Here is a 27,635-nt window from a genome sequence, read left to right as displayed (position 1 = left end):
GACAACATTGGAATTGTTTACTGTCGTGCTGAAAAAAGTAAACGACGAAATTTGTCGAAAACTATACAGTGCTGCCAAGTTTTTCCGTTTTAATACACTAGTCGAGTGGAAATTTTAGGCAATGACGTGAAATTTTCGATACGATTCGACTCTCGAAAAACGACTTGCATTCGACACGACTCTCGCAATGAGGGTGATTAATTTTTTTCGCTCCTGCCACGGGTGCTTTTGCCTTCATGCCGCGAGGACTCGCGGCGAGCGTGGTGCAACCAGAGAACGCAAAAAAAAAAAAAATTATTTATAAACATAAGCATAGATTCTTTAGTACAATATTTTTTAAAGTTGTATACATAAGTATGTACATACATAACATACGTACATATACGTATGTATTGCCTATACAATTGATAGGGCTTTATATATTGTGCCTGTACAATTACGGTGACAGGTAATAAGGTCAATTGACTTTATTTCCCACCCTGGTTCGAAATAAAGTCAATTGACATTATTACCTTTTCAAAAGCGAAATAAAGTCAACAAAAATTTGGAAATAAAGTCATTGACGCTATTTCCTCATTCAAATGGAAATAGCGTCAAGAATGCTTAAAGTATGTCGATTCATAGAAAAAAATGTTGCTCTTACAATAAACATTGCCCCGTAAGTATTGTTTTTTAATAAATGACAAAGTTTATTGCCAAATCCTCAGTGTTGTGATATTAATCCACACACAATCATGAACTACCACCAACTGATTTTATTAAAAAAATTTAAATTACGAATATGTAAAAACACGATGCGAAAAACTAAACGCCTGCGCACAGCTGGAATACGAGAAATATTTGAAGAAAGAGTGTAGAAATGATCCATAACTTGCAAAACATGTTTCGTTTCCACAAAAATAAAGCGAACACTATTAAATTGAAGAAACAGTCCATGTCCAAAACCCTGGAGGAACACTGAAATAATTCTGTTTTAAATTAGCATATTTTGAACGAATTCGGAATGTCTAAGGTGGAAAAGAAACCAACCTTTCTATAAGGAAACAATTATAGAAAAAGAATTTTCTTACATTGTATTCATGTCTCCGCCAGAAATTTGTGACGACATCATTTATAAGCAGCTAAGGAGAATGACGACACTATTTATTAGATGGCATATTCAACGAGCCAATGTGCCAAAATGCGGGTATAAACAATTATTGATTATTTAATATCGGAACCGAGATCATATAAGTTAATTGATTGGTTTTCACACACTTTTGAAACACAAATTATACGCTTTTTTACTGCAGACAAGTTGTTGCCCCAAAACACAGCAGAAATCTTCCAATCAGGGCTGCCAACTATGCTTAGTTATGAGGTGCCATATTGAGGATAAAAAAGTCCCAAAATGTGCCAAATAGAAAAATAAAAGTGCCAAAAAAGGTGTCATACTTTTTAATCATTAACGTTTAGCAATAAAATAAAGCTACATTTTCCAAACAAAAGTGCAGTGATAAAATAAGATAAACCAGTTGAATAGCCTTTATAAATTAGAAAATTTTAGTTGAGAAAAAGAAGTGCACGCAAAGGATTTCACAAAAATGTATTGAAATGTTATTTTTTTTTACAAAAGTGCCATTTTGGCACTTTGTGCCAAATTGAAAAATTAAGTGCCATTTGAAGTAAAATAGGGACACATGGCACGGTTTGAGCCAAGTTGGCATCCCTGCTTCCAATATCTTACAAATATAAAAATGTGAAATATCGAGGGCTTGAACTCATTAATACCCTCTATCTGCAATTTGCACAAAAAGTAATTTGTGGTTTTAGAAACCATCTGAGACTTATTACATGTCGTTATATAAGGTAAAATTAATATCACTGATGACAGTTAAAGCTTAGGTGGATTTTTATATTAGAATCTCAAGTGAAAAGTGTGCAAATAGAGGGTATTATTGAATATAAGCCCTCGATGTTTAAAATATATAAAAATTTTATTTCAACGTATACAAAAAATAAATCTACCTGCGTTACAGCACGGTGGGAGACGGGGAAGGGGGAGCCGGGGGGCCGCGGCGTAGCGTGCCGTGGTGTGCGCGCCGGTCGCGCGTAATGCATGTATGGGTGTATGCATTTGTATGCGCGAACATTAGATTAAAAGAGATCAACGCATTGATATCTTATTTCGGTTGTGTACAAAATATTGACAGTTAACTGTGTTACAATTTATGGGTTATTATTCATTTCTTATGTTTATGTATTTTACTTATCTTCTATTCTAAAGTGGACTCTATTTTCTGTGTGTCAATAAGTATTATTGTACGTATATATTTTTTTATGTTCAGTTTTATTACTCTGGCAGATGTATGTACCCAGCCAGCAAAATATCCGGAAACGTGTCCGAAAATGGAAACAATTTCGTATAAAAACCTGATGTTTCATCCGTTTTCGGACGTTTTTCAGATCAATTCTCCCACTAAAGTGTTCATCCAAAACGTATGTGCGAAAAACTATCGAAAACGGGTGTAAAACGGATGCGCTTTCGGCTGTTTTCCTGAAATTTGTCTGATACAATTTTTCGTTGAAAACGATTTTTTATGAACTTCGCAGAAACTTTTTCATAGTTACAGGAAACCAAACAAAAAACAAATTTAAGATTCAGCTATTATATCAGTTTGAATAACTAATTTTAATGTGTTGCTTCTGACGGAATTCGAACCTGGGACCTCCTGAAAGCTAACAAATAGTAGCACACTTCTCTGCACACTCAGCTACTGGCGAATATGTATACATGTTTTCAAATGCTCAGTTTGAACAAATATTTTAAAACTATTGTTTTGAAACAAGATGATGACATTTTTCGGATACGAAAAATTAACAAATATGAAAATCGTTTTCTGTACATTTCCGGAAACGAAAAATGTACGAAAACTGCACCCTCGGCAAAAAGTACATTCTTCTGCTGGCTGGGTATGTATGCATACATTTTCAAAGATATTTGAACATATTGCCGAGTGCAAAAAAGTGATTATTTATGTACTGTATACATATTTTTTTTAAAGTATATAATATAAAAGTTATATTTAATGTTATTACTCAGGCAGATATGTATCCATGTTCAAAGATATTTGAACATACTGCCAAGGGCTAAAAAGTGTTAATGTTTTTTCATATTAATATTTATTTTCACCTTCAAAATATTTATTTAAAATCTCAGGAAACTCGCCTTGCATTTTTGGCCGTTTATGATGTTTATCCCACATTTTACCAAAAGGTGGGCTTGCCGGGGGCCTAGGAGTTTGCCATTTAACTGTATCAATGGTGTTATTACCTGTTGTGTGATCGATATTTTGTATCTCATCATTACCGCTACCTCCGCGATGAGTACGCGTTGTACTGGTACCAGAATGTTTGATACTAGACTTTGTATCAGGTTTGCTGGTCTCTGATTTATTTAAATTTGCTGCTGTTTTGGATGTAGATTTTACTGAATGCTGCTCAACGTTTCCTCGATTTTGAACTTCCTTGTCTGGAGACTTATTCAGTACATTTGGTCCAGTAGATTGAGTGTTGTGTGCTCGTATATTACATCCACCGTTAAGTACAGGGTCAGTGATTTCATTAGAATTTGCATCGACCTCATGGACTTCCTCGCCTTCTTCATCATTATCGATTTCGCTTTCATCGCCACAATCTTCTCCTGCATTATCTTCTGTTGCATCTTCATACAAGCTCTGGAGGCAAATATCTACTTCCTGCATTAGTTTGATGTGATAACTGCTTTCTGCGTACTGCTGCTTCAAACATGTGTTTTCATGTTCTGTCAACGTTTTATCGGCAGCGACCATTACTACTTTGTCCAACATTTTGCCAAAATGTGGACCTGCCGGGGGACAAACGAATTCTTTCATGGCATCTTTATACATTTTCACCGTGTCAGCTACTCTGACACCTTTGGTGCACGATGCACTAATTTCTGGCAAGACCCATTCTTCTATATCTGGCTTAAATGTCTTTTCTGGTTGAACACTTGTTAGCGCCGGCAGAACTAAGGCTTCTGCTGTCACTAAGTAGTCGCTGCTAAATCTTGGCTGTATCTCTATTTTTATTTTATTCTTAGAACCGCCAACCTTGGTACCTCCAAGACCGTATATTTCGGTTTTCGATTTCATTCGAGGTAGATTAAGTAACTGGCTAGCCTCTTCGGAAATCGTGGTTTTTTGTGACCCTTGATCGACAAGAGCTCGTAGTAAAATATGCGCGCCATTAGCTGATTTGAGTCGTATTTGAGCTGTGGCTAAAAGCACTGCTGGTGAGTTTTCCCTTGATACCATTGTGGTCACTTTTCCGACCTCTTTTGGTTTATAGTCTTCATGTAGCAGAAAGTGATGTTTATGTTTATGCACCTATTTTCAGGATAATGGCACTTTGAGCCATAATAGTGCTCCATGCAAACGAAGCACAGTTTAGTTTTTGTTACAAACTCTCGCTTTTGCTCTGTTTTTAAAGTCTTGAAGTTTTTGCAGTAGATGATTGTATGCCCTGGTATTTTACAATACACACAGGATATTTCTTCATTGTTTTTCGTGCCAGTGACATAGTTACTTGTAAAACATTTTTCCCTTTTTTGAAACCTATTTCCACTTTTACTAAAAACGGCTTCTAAAGCAAGATATTGCTGTTCTAAAAAGCTGAAAACATCTTCAAGAGTTTGTATTTCTCTTGTCTTCTTTACGCTTTGCTCATATAAGCGTGGTCCTTCTTTATCAAGCTTTCTTACTAATATTCTTGCTAAAAATGGTTCAGCGTCGGTGAGGTTGGTACTCAAACCTTTTATTGCATAAATGCATTCTCTTGCTTTATCTAGACAGCTTTTTAGACTAGCTGCTGATTCACTATTAATTGTTTGCAAATCTAAAATTTTGTCAAACCGAGATGAGAACAGCAATCTACGATTCTCGTATCTGTTGTTCAATATTTCCCTGGCTGCCAAATAATTTTCGTTGGTCACCGTCAGATGTTGTATCAGACGTCCAGCTTCACCTTTTAGGTATGATTTTAGTCGATACATATTTTCAACTTTAGAGAAGTGCGAGCTTTCGTGTATAAGACTATTAAATATGTCTTTGAATGTCGGCCATCCTGACAAGTGTCCATAAAATGGCGAAATTTTGATATCCTGTACCTTTAAGTTAGGCGTAGGACCTGATCTTTGTGATTTTGTTCTGTTTTTCAGCTCTGAAACTGACATTCTTATGTCATGCATTTCGCTCTCACAATCATCCAATATGTGTCGCATATCTTTATTTGTGGATGAATATTCTTCATATTTTTCTTCAAGTAATTTATACTCTTTTTCTAGAGTTTGCAGAAAGATTTCTGAGACCTCCTTTCTAATTTCATCTCTAGTTCTTGAAGCATTTTTCTCAAATCGAGTTATTTGATATTCAAGTTCTTGTTTTACATCATGATTATTTTGTGTCATCCCATCACTTTTCTTTAAATTATAAGCTTCTGCAACTTGCTCACATTCTGCATTGTATTTTTGTAGGCTTTCAGCAATTGTTCGCATCCAGCCATCATAATAATTTGACGTTAAATACAGTTCATTTTCTACACCCAACTTAAGTTAGATGTGAATATCTCTCTTAGTTCGAGTATATTTTTCTTCGCGTCTTCTGTTGCACGTGTTTTTCGGCCTTCAAGTTTGCTCAGTCACGACTTGAAATGCTCCTCGAAACTCTCCTGTTCTTCTAACAACTTTTGCTTGGTAGCCATTTTAATTGTTTTCTTTTTTAATGAATTTGATCAATTTAATATTGTGTTTTATTCTCCAAAAGAACCGTTGGAGGGATTTGATTTGGTCGCCTAGTTGACCTTGCTGTGCCTCGACTCACAGCCGTTGTTTGTTCTTTTGGATACAATAAATATATTATGCGTAAAGTCTCGTGCTTTAACGACTTACAAATCAGATATGCTTATACAATTAATAGGGTTTCTTTATTATTATTTTAAGTGCGGGAAATCTGTTCTTACCTTGCCGCTTGAGCTGAATTTTTTTTAGGCTCGTATGGACCAAAATGTATTGCCTATACAATTGATAGGGCTTTATATATTGTGCCTGTACAATTACAGGGCTTTTTAGTTTGCCTATATAATTTATAGGGCTTTTTTGTTTTGCCTATATAGCTTATAGGGCTTCTTTAGTACTGCGTCAAGTCTCTTGCTGTGACGGCTTACATACATTTATGGACTAAACTGTCCTTGTGCCTATAAATTTATAGGGCTTTTTATTGTGCCTGACCAAATACAGAGCTTTTTTGTCGCAGAGCCCTTCTCTTGGGCTCATTTGGACAAAATGTTCGATGCAGAGCTGATTAACTTGTTCATAACCTCGGGTGGGGGGTAACAAGTAATTCCTTAGCAACGCTTTAACTACAAATACTCTTATTCTAAAATTCTCTACCCCTTACCACTGGTGGGGGGAAGTAGAGTATAATAAAATAAGAGGTTAGTACTTTCAATATTAAAAGTTTTACCCCTTACCGCTGGTGGGGGGAAGTAAAACTTTAATAAAGAAAGAATAATAAAGAGTATTAAATGCTTTGCCGCTGGTGGGGGGAAGTAAAGCGTATAAAATAAAATTAAAAGAAAAAATAGAAGCGGAGAAGAAGAAGAGTGTTATTTGAGAGTCCTAACGATTCTGATCTGTTTATTAAATATTTTCCTTTTATGTACAAATTCTAATTCTATTTTCCTTAACTAATTGTAAATACATATGTATGTGTGTGTGTGTATGTACATAATGTTTTGGTATGTACTATTTACAAACAACCGCTTTGGTCTTATCATAATTTTAATTTTAATGCTTGCATTTGCGTCGGCTATATGTATACATGCAAATAATATCAATGCATTTTCTAATGCATGTATGGGTGTATGTATTTGTATGGGCGAACATTAGATTAAAAGAGATCAACGCATTGATATCTTATTTCGGTTGTGTAGAAAATATTGACAGTTAAATGTGTTACAATTGATGGGTTTTTGTTCTTTTTTTATGTTTATGTATTTTACTTATCTTCTATTCTAAAGTGGACTGTATTTACTGTGTGTCAATAAGTATTATTGTACGTATATATTTTTTTATGTTCAGTTTTATTACTCTGGCAGATGTATGTATGTATGCATACATGTTCAAAGATGTTTGAACATATTGCCGATTGCAAAAAAGTGATTATTTACAGTGACGAGCAAAACTGTAACATGGCTTTTTGTTTCAGCCACCGCTATATTTCCAAGTTCTAACAACTTTCATACTTTTGTTGTATATTCTTGTTGGTACATCCCTACTCTCTCTCTCATAATGATTTGAAGTCAATACAACAACAATAAAAACCAACAGACAAAAATGTTAATTAAGGCAGATGTTACAGTTTTGCACTCATATATTTTTAAGAGCTTTTTAACAATTTTCACGAAAAAAAATAACTACTAAAACAATGTTCAGTACTCTTTTGCCTGTTTCAGTTCCTGGATGTGATTTGGCATACCTTATTCGTATCTTTGTAAAAATTCTGGAGGTATATCCTCAATTTGCTTTCACAGCTCATGTACTCGATTTTACGGACTTTGATTCTTATTAAGCTGTGCTTTTAGTTGATTTCGCAAATTCGATGAGATTCATGTCCGCGCTTTGTGGAGGTCATTTCATATTAGCATATTTTTGCTTTTGTATCCAGTCTTTGCGAACATATGCAGTATGTTTTGGGTGATTTTTCAGCAGAAACTCTCATTTTTTCGACTACATCTTGCAAATTTTCTTTGAAATATGATCAGATACTGTTCCTTACGCATAATGCGTACTAACGGACCAACAAAATTTTTGAAATACAACCCCAAGCAATTAAGATCCTACCACTGTGATTCACAGTTTGCAGTACATGATGCGTTTAGGCTTAATTTGGGTCTTTGATTCAATACCATGCCCGGCCATCTGATTGAAAGCGATTTATTTAGTCTTGTCAGACCATATAACCTTTAATTGAAACTTAAAAATATGTTTTTTATTGCATTCTGAACGGCCTAACATATCCCAATAGGCAACGGTTAGGTTTTCGTGCGATGCAGGGAAATGCTGCCACACTCGCACATGTATTTTGATCAAATTTGCTTTTTTCTTCTTTATGATGCTTTTGCGCTCAATTTGGCAATTCTTCGCCTCGCAGTCTATTCATTTGCATTAAAGTTTAATATCTTAAGCGCTTCTTTAATAGTGGCTGCATCGCTACTTGCTTCTAAGTTCACAAGATACCGTACCGTAATTTTTTTTAACAGACTTCCTTTGTCCTTGGGACCACTTTAGGCTATATTTTTTCTAAGTCTTAACATTTTTAAGTAGAAAATTCCAAAATTTTGTGCCACTTTTCGTGCGGTTCCGCCTTTCCGCAGTAAATCTTTTATTTACATTTATGGTTCCTGATTAACTATGTTATTTACTGGTGATCACTTCTTCAATAAAATACAATATAGGAAAAAGTCATCTGACTTCCAATTAAGTAAAAGATAACTGTCAAATGCAAAACTGAGAGTGAGTGCAAAACTGTAACATCTGCCTTAATTTACATTTTTGTCTGCTGGTTTTTTTATTGTTGTTGTATTGACTTCAAATCATTATGAGAGAGGGAGTAGGGATGTACCAACAAGAATATTCAACAAAAGGATGAAAGTCGTTAGAACTTGGAAATATAGCGGTGGCTGAAACAAAAAGTGTTAAACCATGTTACAGTTTTGCTCGTCACTGTATGTACTGTATACATATTTTTTAAAAGTATATAATATAAAAGTTATATTTAATGTTATTACTCAGGCAGATATGTATCCATGTTCAAAGGTATTTGAACACATATGAACCGAAATTATGCATATACACACTTCCGTTTGAAAAGCGAAATAATGTATATGAGAAAACCCCGAAATTATGCATATGCACACTTTCGCTTGAAGAGGGAAATAGTGCATATGATGAAAACCGAAATAATGCATATATGCACAGTTTCGGATGAAAACCGAAATATTGCATATGACAGAAACCGAAATAGTGCATATATGCACAATTTCGACTCAAAACCGAGATGACGCGCGTATGAGAAAAAACCGAAATTATGCATATGCACACTTTCGGTTGAAACCTGAAATAAAACTATGTTCACATATCAATATTATCTCAATCAAAGCTAGTTTTTTAATCACCCCGTTTACACAGGCAAATCTCAGATTATTAGCCGTCAAATTTGTTGTGCTTGTTATTCCCACATCTCAAGGAAAATTTATGTTTCTTCTCTGTGCCACCGTGATCACGTTTTTCTGCTATAATAAGCAATATAAATATATTTTAACTTAACATTTTATTAAAAATACCTTTACAAACCTCTTACTTGCTAGCGTACATTTTTGTTTACTTTTACATTTGGCATTTCTCCTCTCTTTCGCAAAAACAATCGATAAAACTAGGATGGATATCGAAAAGTTATCGTTTAAATCTCTTGGTATAATTACAGATTAGGGTGTTAAGCTCGAAAATGAGGATAATCTACTTATATGTGAACCTAGTAATATAATGCATATGACAAAAACGCAGTAATGCATATATGCACAGTTTCGGCTGAAAACCGAAATATTGCATATGCGAAAATCGAAGTAATGCATATGCGAAAAACGAAGTAATGCATACATGCACAGTTTCGGTTGTAAACCGAAATAATGCATATGTGGAAAACGAAGTAATGCATACATGCACAGTTTCGGTTGAAGCCCGAAATAATGCATATGTGAAAAACGAAGTAATGCATACATGCGCAGTTTCGGTTGAAAACCGAAATAACGCATATGTGAAAAACTAAGTAATGCATAGATGCACAGTTTCGGTTGAATTCCGAAATAATGAATATTTGAAAAACGAAGTAATGCATACATGCACAGATTCGGATGAAACCCGAAGTAATGCATATGTGAGATGTGCATATAAGCGCTGTGGTCAAGAGGGGATTGGCATAGCACAAGCGAGCTCCGAGTAAAATGGAAGAGCGAGCTTTGGATACGAGTAGAATTATAACGGGGAAATATTCCGAGCGAAATCATAGAAAGCTCAGTAGAGAACATTCTCGGACGTATGAAAATCGCAATTAAAAACAGGGGAATCTCCACAATCCTGTTGGTATCAACCTTCAAAAATCCCAAAAGAGAAAAGTTCGAAACTGAGTGAATAGCTGCCTTACGTTTTTGCTGTTAATCGATTGTTTCTTGTTTATGCTTGGCTTTTCTGCATACTAGGATTTATTCCTTGGATAATAAGGACCAATCGCTAAAAATTTCAAAGCAATTCGCTTGTTATTAAAAAAGTTGTGCTATTGTAAGTAATAAAATATCGTACATGCACTCGGTTTTCGTCGCCAGTGTATATGCGCGTAAATCTTTAACATACCAATGTATTTATGTTAAATAAGTTATCAAAAATTACCAAACTTATTAATTTCGCGTTTTCGCGTAGTTTTTGAATGGAATACTAATTTATTTCATTATTATCGAAGGTGAGGCTCGAAAAAAATATTGGTTTTCCAATCATTTTCGAATTGCTAACCAAGCCCGATGTTTCTTGGGTTGCTCTGTATGTACGTATCAGGCTTGTTGCGAATATTATTCCGAAATAAAAGTCCTTTCCGGATAATAAACAAACCGCCTTTCCAAATTAAACAAATTTGGTATCATATGAAAGAGGAATGAAATAGCTTTTAAACAGAAATAAAGAATGATCTTAATTTATATTTTTTTTTATAGTTTAATACTAAAAAAATGCATACACCTGACACAAGGTTTGTTCTATGGTACTTTATTAACATTTTTTATTGAAATATTTTTAAATCTGTGGCTTTCCTCGTTTAGACATTTCAGTTATAAAGATTTTAAAGTCCTCTTTAATTTGGTACCAAACTTGTTTAATTTGGATAAGCGGTTTGTTTATTATCCGGAAAGGACTTTTATTTCGGAATAATATTCGCAACGACCCTGGTATGTATGTATGCATGGAAGTATATATGTTTGTTAGGGGCAACTCCTGCAATAAATTTTTAACCAACTTCCCGATGACCTAGAGACTTGAAACTTCACAATTGACTCAGAACCGGATGACAATGCAATACGAAAGATGAGTTAACCCGATAGGTGGCGCAGGAGTCGAGATATTGGGGAAAAAAACGTATTTATAGTCCCAGTTGGTTCGTATTAAGAACGTATATTAACCCTGCAGGAAATGAGACTAGTTTGTAGCTAACTATTAACTAACTAGTATTCGACTAGTGGTAACTATTTATTAACTATTTCCTTTGGGCGTAACTTTGAAGGCCGATGACCACAAAATAGTGAGAACTGGTTTCCTTTGCATTAGATGTCAGCTAACTTGTAGCTAGCTACTTTTGTACATAAAATATCAATAAGAAAACCAAAATATTTTACTTACGAGTTTTCAGTGCCACAAGTTTAAAGTTGACACCTTTTAAAGAGTCAGTTGGCGCACCCTTTTTAATAAGTTTAAAACAGGATAAAAGGTGCTTTTCGATTCCGGAGTGCTTTTCAACATATGCAGTAATATCATCAGAGCTGACAGATGGCTTAAAAGATGATAAATGAAGCCACTTTAATGGAACGGCCACATTAAGCTCGGCATTAGAACTAGATCGAACGACGCGCATTTCACCACTCTTATTGCCGGCCTTGGCGGTAGTTTTACTGTTACGAGCGAGAGACATTGATAGTATCGAATCAGTAGCATTAGATATGGAGGTAGAAAGATTAGCAAGCGAAGAAATTTTGCCACTCCCTAATGTGCATGTTTTACTCTCACCAGACGGCGATGCATCGACAACTACACAAAGCTGCTGCACTTTATTTGTTTTGTTTACAGCATGCTGATTTCCACTCATCCGCGCGGCAAGGGGGGTGAAATAACACAAACGGCAATAACTCAAATTTGTGTTATTTCCCAAATTAATGTGAAATAACACAACTTTGCTTTATTTCGTTTCGCGCTGAGCAATAAGACCAACTTTTAAACTTAACAATTTGAGTAATAAAGCAAAATAGTGCACATATGTAGTTACAGTTACATTCGACAAAACGTAGTACACGAACAAGTTAAACGGACGGATTTGTAAGTATACAATTTTGAAAGTACCCGGCGTCGCGGTGGTCCGCGTTCGCGCGCCGACCCGCTGCACCCGCACCGCGCTGCGTTCGACGTAGCGCTGGCGCTCGTGTCCCCCGCCCCCCTCCCCTGCTTTCGCAGTTATGCGCTGCTGGCATTATGACCGGTTAGAAAAAAGAATAATAATAAAATGAAACTAGTTCACTTCTGTAACTGCTCTTTAATGTCCAAGTAATGGGAATTTTTGCGTATGGTGTTATTGTATGCACCCCACCCATAGTGAGGGTGGTTAGAGTGAGAAGAAATATTTTGACACTGCCTTATTTGAAAACATGCTTATAAAATGTGGCTATAAGACAGCCGAATGTCAGAAAATAAAGCGAGAAAGCTGTTTTATTACTTCACCTGTTTATTGCGCCATTCATCCCACCTGCTTGTACCGAGTATACGTTCAAATTTAGAAGTCTGAGAGTAGGTAAAATTTTACATATTTTTACATAACTATTTCATACCGCATGTTCACTTCGTCTTCGTAAACGAAATCCACATTTCGGATATGGTGAAACAAGTAATGATAATGCAGAAATTTTAAGTGAAGATAAAACTCAAAACAATATTCTCTGTGTATATGCTGCGCACAGGAACGGTAACTTTTGTTTGTTCCATGCCATGGCGGAATTATACCAGGTGAAGTAATTAGAGCGAGAAGAAAGATTTTGACACTGATTTTGACTATAAGGCAGCCGAATTACAGAAAATAAAGCGCGAAAGCTGTTATATAACTTCACCTGTTTATAGCGCCATGGTTCCATGCAAACATTTTAAGATTTTCCAGCAATGTTTTCAACACATTTAAAAAAGCATGCATATAAAATTCATGCAAAAGCGCTATGTCCAATTTGCTGAGCAGTTATTAAAGACGACTCTTTTCCTATACTTCGTTAGACCTTTCATAAGTAAAAATATTTTGTGAATATTACTTTCTTCATATGAATTATATCACATTTTTTGTTTAATTGTATTTTTGGAATAAACAAAGTTCTTTTTCCTTCTGGTCAGTAAACTGTTTTTGCTACAAATAGTATAAATAAGCAATGGGAAATAAGGCAAAAAACTCAGATTTTGGTATTATTTCCCATTTAAAAGTGAAATAAAGCCAATTTTGCGTTGTTGCCGTTTGTGTTATTTCACCCCCCGCGCGGCAACAGTAGCATATGACATACACATTTCGGCAGTAGCGATAGTTGGCTTCGACGCCGACGCTGTAGCACTAGCATCACTGGGAAAAAAACGAACTCCCAGAGACGAAGAAGATGGAAATAAGAGTGGACGATAAGTAGCATCAGCCGTAGAAGCACTCCTTATATCAGCATTTATAACGTCAGATGAAATAGTTTGCTCATTAGCTTTAACGTTGTTGTTCACACAACTACAGCAACGCATAGTACGAGGAAGTTCTTTGATTTCAGCAGTGAGTGAAGCGAGAGTTTTAACAAACTCGTCGGCTTGCTGTTTACAGTGTTGCCAGCGAAAAATTTCGTTTGGAGCTAAAACGGTCGAAAAGAAGAGCTAAAAATAGCTAAATAATACTAATAGTAGCTAAAATGAAGAGCTACATATTCTTTTTATGGTTGAGCATTTATTGACGTAAGATTGATTTTACACTTTCGGCGACTTTAATAAAAACAACGAATTTTATAAGTTTAAGTGCTCAAAAAATCTTTTAAAACCAACATAAGGTGCAAGGCTGGTTGCTATGGCTTTTATAACAGTGAACTAAAAATGCTTTACAAAGTGTTATAGCCTGTAATTTCAGATAATTGAATTTAATAATTTTTTCGCAAAATTTTTCTGGAAAGTTTTACTTCCAGTTCTCCTTAAAGGTAAAATTAGTAAGGTAAAACATAATCCGCGCTATCAGAAAAAGGATTTTATTTTAATTAATTTTTGAATTCTTTAACCTAGATCCAAGAGTTTATGGTGGATACACTGGCATCTCGAAATTTTCCGTTTGATCAACGCTTAAGTTTTGGCTTATATATACCAAATACAACAACAACTTTCTGGAGATAAAAAGTGCTAGATAAATGTGAAAAGAGCTAGGAGCTAAAACCCAATTTTCGGAGTTAAATTGAAAAATAAAAAGCTAAGTCTAGCTCCAAAAGCGCCAAAATGGCAGCACTGGCTCTTTATGCAAAGCTACCAACTCTGGATGGGATTACCAGACACATTATAAGCGTTAAGAGAAAGTTGTGAGAGAATAGGCGAGTTCGATGACAATACAATCTTGGATGCGGCCGAATCTTCCGCAATAACGGTAGGGAGAGGGGAGGGGAAGAATTTTGTGCGCGCAGCGGCGTACTCGTTGCAAAAATATTTATTTCCAGAGCTCTCTAAGAAATCCAAGTCTGCAGGCAAAACACCAATACCTTTCATACGAAAAAACTCTGCAATTTTCACATTGAATTTTTGCTTTAGTTTTCATACGGTCAACTTTTTGACCACTAATACACGGCATGTTGGATAAGTAATAATTACAACCTTATTAGTTCCAAACACATAAGAGTCACTACCTCAGGCACAATTTTATTATTTTTTAATTTTTTATTTATTTATTTGTTTACATATTCTGCTGTAGGCGGTCCCATATTCGAACACCGTCAGGCATAACTTTTTGTGAGGATATTTAAAAAGAAACTTTTAAAGAAAACAAACTCCCGGTAACGTCTGCATGACTCTTGCACGACTTTGCAACTAACTTAAAGTTAGTTTTGTCATAGCTAATTAAAAGTTAGTTATTTATCGAACTCCCGCAAAAAAGCTAATTAAGTGCATTTTTTGCTTCATGAAAGGAATAACTCTACTAAAAATTTTGCCGATAGGTGGCGCACAAGTCCATATATTTGGTAAACCAATATTTATGGTCTGATTTCGTTCATATTTAGAAAGCTTGCTTTAAAATATTTGTTTTTACTAGTAGCTTATTTCTATTATAAGATAAAAATCGACTTTCATAAACATCCAATTTTTCGGTCGAGGGTGACCTTCCATGGAAGTGCAGTGGTGTACCACTTTGTTAGCTCCTCTCCAAAAATTTCTGGTAGTAGTTTCAATTTAACAGGCGCGATGAAACAATTGCTTCCTCAGTTACAAAAATTTTAAATTAAATAGTTTAAAACATGCAATGCTTATAAAAAATCGATGTAAGTCATCCTTTTCCTACTTTATGTTCATCTTACTTGCAGGAATTGTGGTGAAATGTCGAAAGGATCCTCTGCTGAATCCCACAGTCCATGTAGCGGTTCTTCACAGGTAAGCTAGAAATTCCAAAATACGTAGGGAAGCGCAGCAGATGAGCGCAACCGTTGCTAAAAAAATCAATGATCGTAATGTATCTTCTGAACGGCTTGATACATGAGCTGTCAAATTCACAACACACAACATGTTGTCTGAAAGGATCAGAAAAATATTACGATCATCTAACACGCAACTGTTCTGTTGATCAGATCAAAACAATGTTTTTTGAGCAAACTTTTTATTATTGAATCATGTCAGCAAAGTAGTACATATTCTGTTTACGTTGTGAAAAAGCTTGCAACATGTTGGCAACATAAAGCTAGCAACACAATTTTCATTGCAATTTAAAATACACATGCACATTTTAAATTGTGTGAAAACTGACAGTTTATAGAATTCAGTAGTAGCGAGAACAAAGGGGGGAAAGGGGTTAAACCTAACCCAAACCAATCGTAAAACTTTATTTGACGTACAAGAAAATCGCGGATGATTACTTATTATCATATGACTGGTTCAAACACTCCAAGATAATGGCTCATTTTTAATTGCTTGATAAATGTTTTGGTAAGTGAACTAATGTTTGTACATATCGATATATGCAACAAATATGATTGCAAATGAATAAAGAAGATTTGAAAATGTTCAAAAACTAACAATCAGCGACTTCTGTGGTGTAGTGGTTAACAGTAAGCGCTATCATTCCGCAGGGCCTGGGTTCAGCCCAGTTTCCGACCAACAACAAGAAAAAAAAAAAAATAAACAAAAAAGTGTTTTCTAAAAGCGGGCGCCCCTCGACAGGTAATAGCAAAACCTCCGAGTGTATTTCTGCCATGAAAAACAGCTTCTAGAAATGCAATGGCCGTTCAGAGTCGGCTTAAGACTGTAGTTCCCTCCCCTTTGTGTGACAATATCAACACGCACGCCACGAATCGGAGGAGAAGCTCGGCCAAACACTAACATATTGTGCATCAAAAATTATGTTTGGCGCGTGTGCCTAGCTTATGTTCAATTTCTAGCTTCTGGTTTAGTACTAAATACCCTTTTTTTTTTCTAAAAAGCTAAGGAAATTTTTGAACTAAGGAAACTGAACGGAAAAAGTATATCTACTTCTGAGTACTAGCTAGCTACTAGCAGAGTACGCAGTTTTTTAGCCCATTTAATTTTAGTATAATAACGTGCAAGTTTGCGGTAGCTAGGACTTACCATTGATTTTTAGAAATTTTTTTGTTGAAGGCGTCGCTCATTTTCTCCATATAAAATAGTGTTCGATAATTTTTTTATATGGAAAAAATGTGGGACACATTCAACAAAAAATTTGCCAAAAATCAACGGTAAGTTCTAGCATCCTCATACTTGCATTTTATTAAACTAAAATTTAATGGGCTAAAATCTGCACACTCAATTATTTTCTAGAGAGCGTAAATAAAAAGTGCAATATTTGAATGAAATTTTGCTGAATTTTCTTTAATTTTGCACAAGGTTTGGAACTCTGACTTTTGGGTTTTTGTTGTAGAACTAACCATATTTTTATAAAAAATTTGCGAAAAATAAAATCTTTAAAAAATAGCCCTGTTCAAAGCAGCATCGCAAAAAATATAGAAAAAAGGTTTTTTCTTAACAGCGGTCGTCCCTCCCAGGCAATGGAAAACCTCCGAGTGTATTTCTGCCATTTCTCATAAAAATTCAATCGCCGTTCGGAGTCGGCGTAAAACTGACCGTTTTGTGTGACAACATCAAGGCGCACGCCACAAGTCGGAGGAGAAACTCGGCTAAACACTAACATATGTGTAAGCGCCAATCTATTATTATTATTATTAAAAAATAGTTGTCCGTATTTTCCTCGCTGTACCTAAACTTTATTGACTGACTGTAGTTAAATAAAATTCTATCAAAATTTCATGTCATCTGAAGTATGTTGAGTAATCGGTTTTTATTGACATCTTTAATAGCTAAAACGCATGGTCAAGGCCGCTGTTTCATCAGCCAGCCCTACGGATCTCGATTTATATATTAACAAGTTAAGCTCAAAAAATTTCAACCGATCTGAAGTCTGATGGGTCTTTTAGTCATGAGCTCTTGGTCTATTATGTTTTAACAAGAAAATAACGAAAAAAATGCACTACAAAATACGGCGGGGTGAAATAACACAAACGGCAGTAACGCAAATTTGTGTTATTTCCCAATTGAATGTGAAATAACACAAATTTGCTTTATTTCATTTCTCGTTGAGCAATAAGACCAACTTTTAAACTTAACAATTTGAGTAATAAAGTAAAATAGTGCACATATGTAGGTAGTCACCCAGTTACATTTGACAAAAAGTAGTACATGAACATGTTAAATGGACGGATTTGTAAGTATACAATTTTGAAAGTGCCCAGCTTCGTGGCGGTCCGCGTTCGCGCTAAAAAATTATGTATTTGTCATGTCTCCGATTCGCTTCAACTTTTTTTTTGTTGGTTCTATACATTAAATAAGCTAGCACGTGTTGGAGGAATTTTCTTCTTCTTTTTTTCTTCGGAGATATGATCTGTCAAAGTTTGCATTTTTTCGTCATTCTGACTAATCATATACTTCTTCAAATCGTTATATCTCGGGTTCTGCTGATCGTAGAGACTTTATCTTCTTCTAGGGGTTTGTCGCCTTAAAGAAAAATCTTGCCATGCAAATATTATATCTGGATAGGTATTTTATTTATTAAACTCCTTAGCAATTATATCTTAACATAAGTTTTCGAAAAGAACAATTACAAATAATTGTTGATTCTCACAAAATAAACCATCTCGTCATAAAGAAAAATATTTTAAAAATAGTTCTTGAAAAACCCCCCTTTTTTAACCACGTTTTTTATAGAGAAGTAACAAAGATTACGATGGTATTGTAACATCCTTATTGTTACATCCTTAATTTACTGGTCTTCACTATGCAAATCAACTTCAAAAAGTTCAACTATTAATAGCTAAGTTAGCTTTAGGAATATCTTGACCATGTTATATATAGAAATATTAAGCCAGTTTAGCTTTAAAAAGACATTAAGATGAAGTCTCTACGATGGGCAGAACCCGAGATACAACGATTTGAAGGAGTACATGATCATATTTCTAAAGAAAAAAGCGAAAAAAAATTCCTCAAACAAGTGTTAGCTTATTTCATGTTCAGAACCCATAAAAAAATTTGAAGCCAATCGAAAGTGTGACACCAAATTTGGTGTCCGATATGAAAAAGAATCGCCGCCTGGGTAAAAGATTGTCGTATGTTAATTTCGGCAGGTTGTGGGAAATCGCGATTGAAGTTTGGAATGCAATTTCTCAAAAAACGCGAAGATAGATTTTCTACAAAGCCTCTGAAAATGTTACTAGTTCACAAAATTCTTAAATTATTTAATTTTTAATGTTTATTGTTAATTAGTTTTGAGTTTATGAAGGATTTTCTTTAGTCAAATTTTGTCGTAAGCGTTATTTGTCCACAATTTGGCAGCCACTTTGTATGAAATACGACAAAATGTGATCAAAATTTCTACCAAATTAACACACTTTTAATTCAATATCTCGGAAACTAAAGGAGATATCCAAAAAATGGAGAACACCATTTTTAAGATATTGATTAATTTAATATGACTGCATCACCAACTAAATGTTTACTAAGTTATCGAAAAAGTTGCAGTCAATATCTCGGAAACTAAAGGAGATATCTAAAAGCTGATAACACCACTGGAAAGACATTATTTCAAAATATATAACTGCATCTAGAACTAAAAATCGTCAAAATGGCGCTTACGACAATCTTTTACCCAGGCGACGGAATGTCTCCTGTATATACTTATGTAATTATTTTTGGTTATTCGTTATATTTTTATATGTTTTGTTTTCTTCTCGCGTGTTATTTTATTATATTTAATAAGTTTTTAAATTAAAGAGAGAAAGTACAACTCTGTGTGTTCTATTACACAATGCTACAAAAAATAATGAAGTGAAAATACCTGGTAAGTCATGTTATTTTTCAGGGAGGTTTTGTCCAGTGAACTAGGAATCGAAATACGAAATTTTTCCCACACAATCTTGACTTACCCTTTAGAAAACCGGTTTTCTTATAAAGCTTGTAACTGAGTTGACTATCAACCGAGTTTAGACCTTTCGAATGACATACATATGTATGTATATAAACCAGGGCTGCTCATTAACGTTAATTTTATTAATAAATGAAAATACAAAATCGCTTTTGCTTTTTACATCGATAATGTAAACATTATGTGTTTATCAAAAAAAAATGTCGTTGTGTTAATTATCAGAAAAATATGTTAACAAAAATCTTGTTTCGTTTATTATCAAAAAAAAAAAATCTAAAAAAGGAAAATTTAATAAACGGGCAAATTTGATTATTTGAAAAAATTGCGGGAACAATGGGACGCAGAAAAATAGTAGTAGAGTCAATTGTAGTTATAAGATGTGCCGCGCACACCATCCAGCTAAAGGTGTTCTTACACGATGTGTATTTGCATGTGTAAATGCCACTTTACATACGGAAATGCCAACATATCGTGTAAAGGCAAATCAGTTTTGTTTCTGTATAAAGCAAATGCACGTACATACGAAATAGAAATGTTTCTATTTTCATTTGACACACAGATAGCATCATCTGAGTTAATTGATTTCGTTTTCAGAGAACGTATTTTTTAATAGTTAAATTAAGACTGAATTTGACAGACAGACACAATTACATATGTAAGGAAAAAGTCACATTTACAGATGCAAATACATATCGTGCAAGAACACCTTAATCGTAAACGGTGTCTTTGAAAATGAAGAAACTAAAAACTATTTTACAGAATACCGCAATGTAGGGAGAAAGCTGCGGTCGACAGCAATGCATAGACTGTTATCCTCACAAAATTTATTGCTTCCCATATCTGATTGTCCAACTCATCTCAGGAAATATAAAAGAAGCGATTATTGGCTGGTCATTTGTTGATGAATTTTTAAACAGCTTTAGCATAATCAAAAATACAACCTTAAAATTACCAGAAAAAAATTAGCTATTTGGAGAGAAGATTTAGGTTTACGCTTCTAAGCACTGGAAGGTTATTCCTCCCGGAGCGATTTACCTGATGACAGTGAACAAACATCATCCGTGTAAGCTTGGATGTGAACGAAGTCTTGTATTTCCGTTAGTAGAGTCCACTACCAAACACCACAAGAGAGGTGAGAGCACCCGCCCTGAGGCCATCCTATCCCAACCTCTGCCATGGTACAAAGGCAAGCTTCATCCCCACGGTCAGCAATTTTCTAGATAACATAAAGTAAATAGACATTATGTTGGTTTCGTCCACTCCCATGTCTTCCTGCCCCAGAGCACATGGAGTCAAAATCATTGCTTTCAAAAGCCTCCTCAATATCAGCAAAGACTCCCATTGTGTACTCACCTGCTTCCACCACAAGGTCATGTATAGAAGAGCTGATTCCCAGGACTTTCCGCTTTGGTATCCATGTTGATGAACACTAAAGGGACTATTCACCAAAACCCTTGATCTAATGTACTTCTCGACCGTGCGCTCCACACCTTTCAGCATGAAGAATATCAGGCTGTCTGGCCTGAAGGTTTTTGCCAGTGCATAGTCATTCTTTCCTGGTTGGGAATGAAGACTACCTTGACTTTTCTCCAATGGAGTGGGAACGTGGCCAAATTCCAGACAGGCCCTAAAGGCTCTTATTAGAGCCCCTATAAGCCTGTCTGTAGAGTTTATAGTTTTGTTGCACTTTGTTAATTTTTAACTTTGTAATTATGCAATTTTAGAATTAAGTGATTTTTGCTGTTTGTAAATCAAAAAGAAAATTTTCTTGCTCCAAATATTTTTCTTGAGCTGTAAACAACATAATTTCATTTGGAATTTTAGATTAAACCTTTTTTTAAATAAATTTATGTATATTGTTAACTACAATTGGCGATCCTGCCAGGAGATACTACATACTGCAAGCAAGCAATCAGATTTTAGCAGTTTATTAAAAAAATCGCAATCGCTAAGAAGTCGGTTTTCTTCCCCACCATGTCACCAAAAAACCAGGAGTTACCTGTGTGCTAAAAGGATTATCGTATCAGCTTGTGAAATTTCATCCTATTGTGTTACTGGTGCAAGGAGTTCAACCGTTGAACCTGCAACAAAACTATCACTCTCAACAGCTTCAATTATCAACCACAACATGTGCAATAACTGATTTTCTCACTGTCCTCATCACAGCCAACGCAATCGAGTTCACCGGCGAAGAACCTACGATATCTACTGCTGCTGCTATATTACCTAGTGCCGATGGCTTCTTTGGCTTTTGCGACAAGACACAGTCCAACTTCTTTCCAACCACGCCGACTCGCCAACAGCTAGGAGAATTTCCACACTTACAATCACAGCTTGGTATTGCACCACCCCACATCATTATTATCACTATCAGCCGACGACGGCAAAGCATTTGAGTGGCGAAAGTGACGGCAGCAACTGGGACAGTAACCAAAGGAACTTACAAAGCAGCCGCAGCAATAAGCAACGTCCGGTCGCTGTTAATAGCAGCAATTTCAGTACACAGTGGTGAGCTGTATCTTTTTGTCTAATATTTTTGAAAATTATTTTCCCCTTTAAATTAAATACATATGATATATTTTCATTATACTGTATATTTAAATTTGTTTCGGATAAGTTGTAAACATTCCTTATAGATATTATTTGTGTGAAGTAATCATGTTTCGTTCACCCCCACATGATACACAAACTAACTGGACCAATAACACTGGTCTACAAATTTCAACTTTTTTTCTGCGAATAAGACGGGACCTGGTGTTTCTGAACGGATTTTTCGTGCTGAACACGAATCCGGGGTCAAAAATGTCCCATCACGTCACGTTTTCGAGAAAAAAGGGGTTGAAACCCCTAAAAACAGCGTTTTTGGCCATTTTCGAAAAATTATAGAGCTGAACCCTGACGTGGTACAAATTTTGCATATATCAGAAATTAAAGGCTAAACCGTGCCCTTTCGAATGAGCCCTATGCCGAATTGATCGCGTGCACCCTTAAAGCAGGGGGTGTATTTGTGTTTAGGGGTGCAGGAAAAATTGATCACAGAAAGAATTTAATCTTAAACGATCATAGAAAATTAATAATGCCAAGGTTTTAACTATATTAAAAGTCGCTGATTACGAATCTGCAGTTAGATTTTAAAAATTTAAGAAATTTATATGGTCGTTTAAGATGAAATTCTTTCTGCGATCAATTTTCCCTGGACTCCTAGACACAAATACACCCCCTGATCTAAGGGTGCATGCGATTAATTCGGCATAGGGCTCATTCGAAAGGGCACGATTTAGCCTTTAATTTCTGACATATACAAAGTTTGTAGCACGTCAGGGTTCAGCTCTACAATTTTTCGAAAATGTCCAAAAACGCTGTTTTTAGGGGTTTCAACCCCTTTTTTCTCGAAAACGTGACGTGATGGGAAGTTTTGGACCCCAGATTCGTGTTCAGCACGAAAAATCCGTTCGGAAACACCAGGTCCCGTCTTATTCGCAAAACCCTTGTAGACCAGTGTAATTTAAATGACTCGCTTATAGATTTGCAAAACAACTCTTTGCAAGAGGAGTTGGCAAATCCTTATGCTAGTCAAAATAATAATGAGGTGTATGCAACCTCAGTAAAGCTTCCACAATTTTGGACAAATTGTCCAGAAGCTTGGTTTGTACCAGGGTTGTTGCGAATATTCGCATTCGCATTCGAAACCGCGGAGCTTCCGCATTAATTTTAAGATTCGCATTCGCAATAATCAATGCGGAGCTTTTGCGAATGCGAATATTGTGGAATAACACTGATAAAACGTATATCTGGCAAACAAAATGACAAATTGTAGCCAATTATTTTGGGAGATGCTACTTTAAAACTGTCCCCGTACGTCCCAATTCTTTTGTAATTTAAAGTCAAAGAGTAAGATCCTTCAATAGGTATTTCCAGCGGAAATGTTTAACATCTAGCTATAAAGAGAATCGACTATTCGTGCGGTAAAAGTTAACCTTTAATTAGGTAAGAATTATGTAACTAATAAACATTATTTGTCAAAGGTCTGTTGAAAAAACTGCAATGCAGTTTTCGCTTCTACTTTTTCTTAGAAAAGTGTAATAATTATTTTTCATAAAATGGCTTCTTATGGTTAAGTTCCGTGCTTTCTTTTATTACCTACCAGAAGAACACAGCAAATAATTTTGACCGCTTTTACTATGCAAATACTCCTCTGTGCGCTCGAAAATAACAACATTAATTTTAATTTTGTGATGATTGTCAAAATTTGCACGCAGCGAAATAAAAATAAAATTGAATGTGAAAAAGTTGCCAGCCAAGTTCAGAAATCAAATAAGAATTAATTCAAGGCGAGTTTAATATCTATTGAGAGTGGGGCTTGGCATGCAATATATCGTCAGTATAGTATGGGCGTACCCCACTTCGTCGCTGAAATAAAAAAAGCCGTAACTAACTAAAAATCCAAAATTCACTTGTTGATTGATTGTGATGCATTTCATCGAAACATAAGTTCCCACATCGTTTTATGCTATGCTTATGCTTTTTTGCATTTCAGCGACAATGTGAATTACGCCCTTTCCATACTATATTAACGATATTTTGAAAATTTTCGTCATAATATCAAAGCACATTGAATGCATGAAATGGAACAACAAAACGGATTTGATGGATTATGGTACCAACAGCGGTTAGTAATTAATTGTGGCTGCCTGCAGCTAGGAAAAGTCGGGCTCAACGAATAAAAAAACTAATTACAAGCTAATGATTACAGGTGAATGAAGTCACCCGGGAACTAAGATCTGAGACCTTTATGGTCCGTGACTCCAATAATTGAAATTATTATAAAAAACGGAGTGCCTTTTAACCAAACAACAAGACTTTAAACTAATTCGGCTGGCAGCCACGACTTTCAAAACAGAATTTTCTTCGAAATTTTCATACCTAGAAAATAACAATTTATTTGCCATATCCACCTACTTAGAACCTCGCTATAGGCACGCATTTTTCTAAGCAGGCACAGAAGAAAGGATTAAAAATTAATTACAAAAACTAAAATCGAAAAACTCTAATGACGTTACATGTTCTCCAAATTGTGAAACAACCAAAAGAATGAGAATGAAAAATTCTTTGGAAAACAATGGTGTTGTGAGGACTAATGTCCACGGAATTTAGCCCACACGAACGCCGCCCCCTACACCAGCAACAATGACTACAACAGCAACAACAACGACTACAGCAGCGTCATCAACACGGCCAGCCAACAAAAGAGACCGTATCAACATTCCCTGGTGACACCGTCATCATAGCAACGCAACATGTAGCCATACGACTCAGCAACACGAAGAGCACCAGCTATAACAGATGTGACTTGGCAACATACCAGTCAGTCAGCACGGAGCTGTGGTCGTGAACGAACAGCTATTAGTGAGGAGCTCTTGCTTTGTACACTGTTCGCAATACAAGGCTTGGCTGTTCAAAGGTAGAGTGCCGCCGCCCCACAGTCAACCGTGAGACGGCGTGACGGCGACGCCCGTTCGCCCAATAGTAGAACCCCGGTGGAGTAGCGCCGGCATCGCCCCACCACCGCGCGTCAACGCGGAACTGCAGCTGTGAACGCACAGCTACTAGTGAAGGGCCCTTGACTTGTACACTGTTCGCAATACAAGGCTTGGCCATTCAGGGGTAGAGTGCCGCCACACCTCAGTCCACCGCAAGACCGCGTAACGGCGACGCCTGCCGCACGGAAGCCGACGTCGCGTAGCAGCAGAGCGCCGACGTCGCACCGAAGCAGAGCTCCGACACAGTAGCGCCGACGTCGCATAGTAGCAGCAGCGTCGACATCGCATAGTAGCAGAGCGCCGGCGTCGTGTAGCAACAGAGCGCCGACGTCGCATAGGAGCAGAACGCCGACACCGTAGCGCACAGCAGCAGAACGTCGGCATAGTGGCACTAACGTCGTCCATCAGCGGAGCGCCGACAGAATAGCGTCGACGTCACCCAGCAGCAGCGCGCTGGGAATTCATACAACGTTAATCGTATTGTGTTCATAGAAATTAAGTAGCAACACGTTTTTTAGAGGATAAGAAATAATTAAATAAAGTACTATTTGCAAACGCCCCACAATATAAATTTATTGTAACGGACCCTGGGCACGGCGAGTATACCCCAGCATAGAAAACAGAAGCATCGAGGCCTTCACAGAAAAACGCTTCGTTACAATTGGCGCCCGAGCAGGGACCCTGCAAATAGTACAATACGAGGAGAACATTTTCGAAGCCGATAATTAACCCAGCCATGACAGAACCGGTGAGCATAGCGTGGCTGGACAGCGTATCCAAGGAACAGTTGGTGTCCATCACACAGGAACTGGGCATCGAACACACATGCACCACTCGTGAGATAAGGAAACGGATAGCGGTATGGGCCGCCAAAGCACTCGTCGACCCGGAACTTTACTCAAAATTTCTCGCGACGGAAGCAGCAAACAACGAACAGGAGGCCCACTGGAGAGACGAAAGTGAACCAAAGACACCGTTAACCGTGAATCAAGGCGAAGGGCCGCTAATGTGTCCGTTAGGCCGCCAACGCAGAGCCAGTTCACATATCCACCACCGAGTATACAACCGCCACCGCAACACCCGCCAACGACATCCATCGCGCCAAATGCTGACGTGCTAACCAACGGCAACCATGTGCCTACCGTTACTTTTGCACCCATCATCGACCAGGTACGCAAGTGGTCGGTGAAGTACGATGGAGGACGCGACCCGTTGGCGTTTACCGAACGATTAGAGGAGCTGGCCGATGTCTACACATTAAATGTAGACCTATTACCAAAGGCGATGCCAGAATTGTTAAGCGGCACCGCCCTGCATTGGTACCGCAACAACAACGAGCATTGGACCAACTGGGCGTCATTCATTCAAACGTGATTTCCTGAACTTTTTCCTACCGGCCCGTTATTTTGAACGCCTGGAAGATGACATAAGGCAACGGATGCAGCGCCCGCGAGAAAAATTCAAGGACTACGTGATCGCGATTCAAAACCTGATGCGACACGCGGGTCACAGTAGTGAACAACGGCTGGAAAGAATTTTTCGAAATAGCCACCCGGAGTACTTGCTCTACATCAAACGGCGAGATTTTAACACTTTGACGGAACTTCTCACACTCGCAGAAGACTATGAAAGCATCTACGAAAGCCATCGGCGGGCCCCAGAAACCGCCCGACGAGAAATGGTGACGTTGGTGACGACCCCATTATGTCACCACCCCAACCGAGACAGGCATTCCAGCAACGACCGTGACCACGCATAGATCAGCATCATCCAGAAGCACCGTATAATACCGCCGCGAGGACCCCACCCCTTCGAGAGCCACAACTAAAACTTTTAATAGCGACAACACATGTAGGAGGTGTGGACAAGATGACACTTCACCCGAAGGTGCCGTAACCCACGGAAGCTGTTTCTGTTGGGAGTGCGGCCGGGCCAACATACGGACAATAGAGTGCTGCCGGAGGCGTCAGGGAAACGAGAAAGCGCTTCAGCAGGGGACCGGCGCGATGAAGCCCCCGAGTACAGCGCCGGACAACCAATAATTTTGAGCCAGGAACGCGGCCGCCTCTACGCCCTAATCTCGTTGGGTGGAGCTCCCGCGGAAGCCGTGATCGACACAGGTGCCTCAAGAAGTTTCGTGTCCGCCAGCGTGGCGGAGCAATTGGTTAGCTTGGGAGAGGCAAAAAGATAACTGTGGCTATAGGAATCCTTATGGCCGATGGCACCAGGAACCAAATATCCGAGGCCTTGAGGACCGGAGTCCGCCTTGGGCAGACGATCCACAACGCCATTCTGCATGTCATGCCTGGAGCAATTGACGACATCATTTTGGGCCTGGACACACTAGGGGGAATGGGAGCTACGGTGGCCTGCGGCGGACACCTCGTCGTATTGACGGATCCACCTATACAACCCACGCCAACACCAAGCGAGCCAACACCAAGCACCGAGGACCCCGAACCACCCGTCATGACGAACCATCGCCCGCCAAGGAGCAGAAAAGGGAGGCGCCGTACAAGACGACGGTTCGCAAAGGAGAGGGTCGACAGGA

The 27,635-nt window shown here is 37.4% G+C and overlaps 1 protein-coding gene across 1 annotated transcript in view; it reads left to right on the top strand.

The window, feature by feature from the left end:
• The window catches only part of LOC118742247 (peptidylglycine alpha-hydroxylating monooxygenase), a 148,891-nt gene that overhangs the window by 59,753 nt on the left and 61,503 nt on the right, over positions 1-27,635 (top strand). The window contains exon 3 of the mRNA XM_036474172.1: positions 15,427-15,493. Within this exon, the coding sequence (XP_036330065.1) occupies positions 15,427-15,493 (67 nt within the window). The remainder of the gene's footprint in view (positions 1-15,426; positions 15,494-27,635) is intronic.

Source organism: Rhagoletis pomonella, unplaced genomic scaffold, assembly GCF_013731165.1.
Source record: "Rhagoletis pomonella isolate Grant_MI unplaced genomic scaffold, Rhpom_1.0 Rhpom_scaffold_00007, whole genome shotgun sequence".
Lineage (NCBI taxonomy): Eukaryota > Metazoa > Arthropoda > Insecta > Diptera > Tephritidae > Rhagoletis > Rhagoletis pomonella.
The sequence above is the reverse complement of the archived record's forward strand: the minus strand, read 5'-3'. Positions and strand labels throughout refer to the sequence as shown.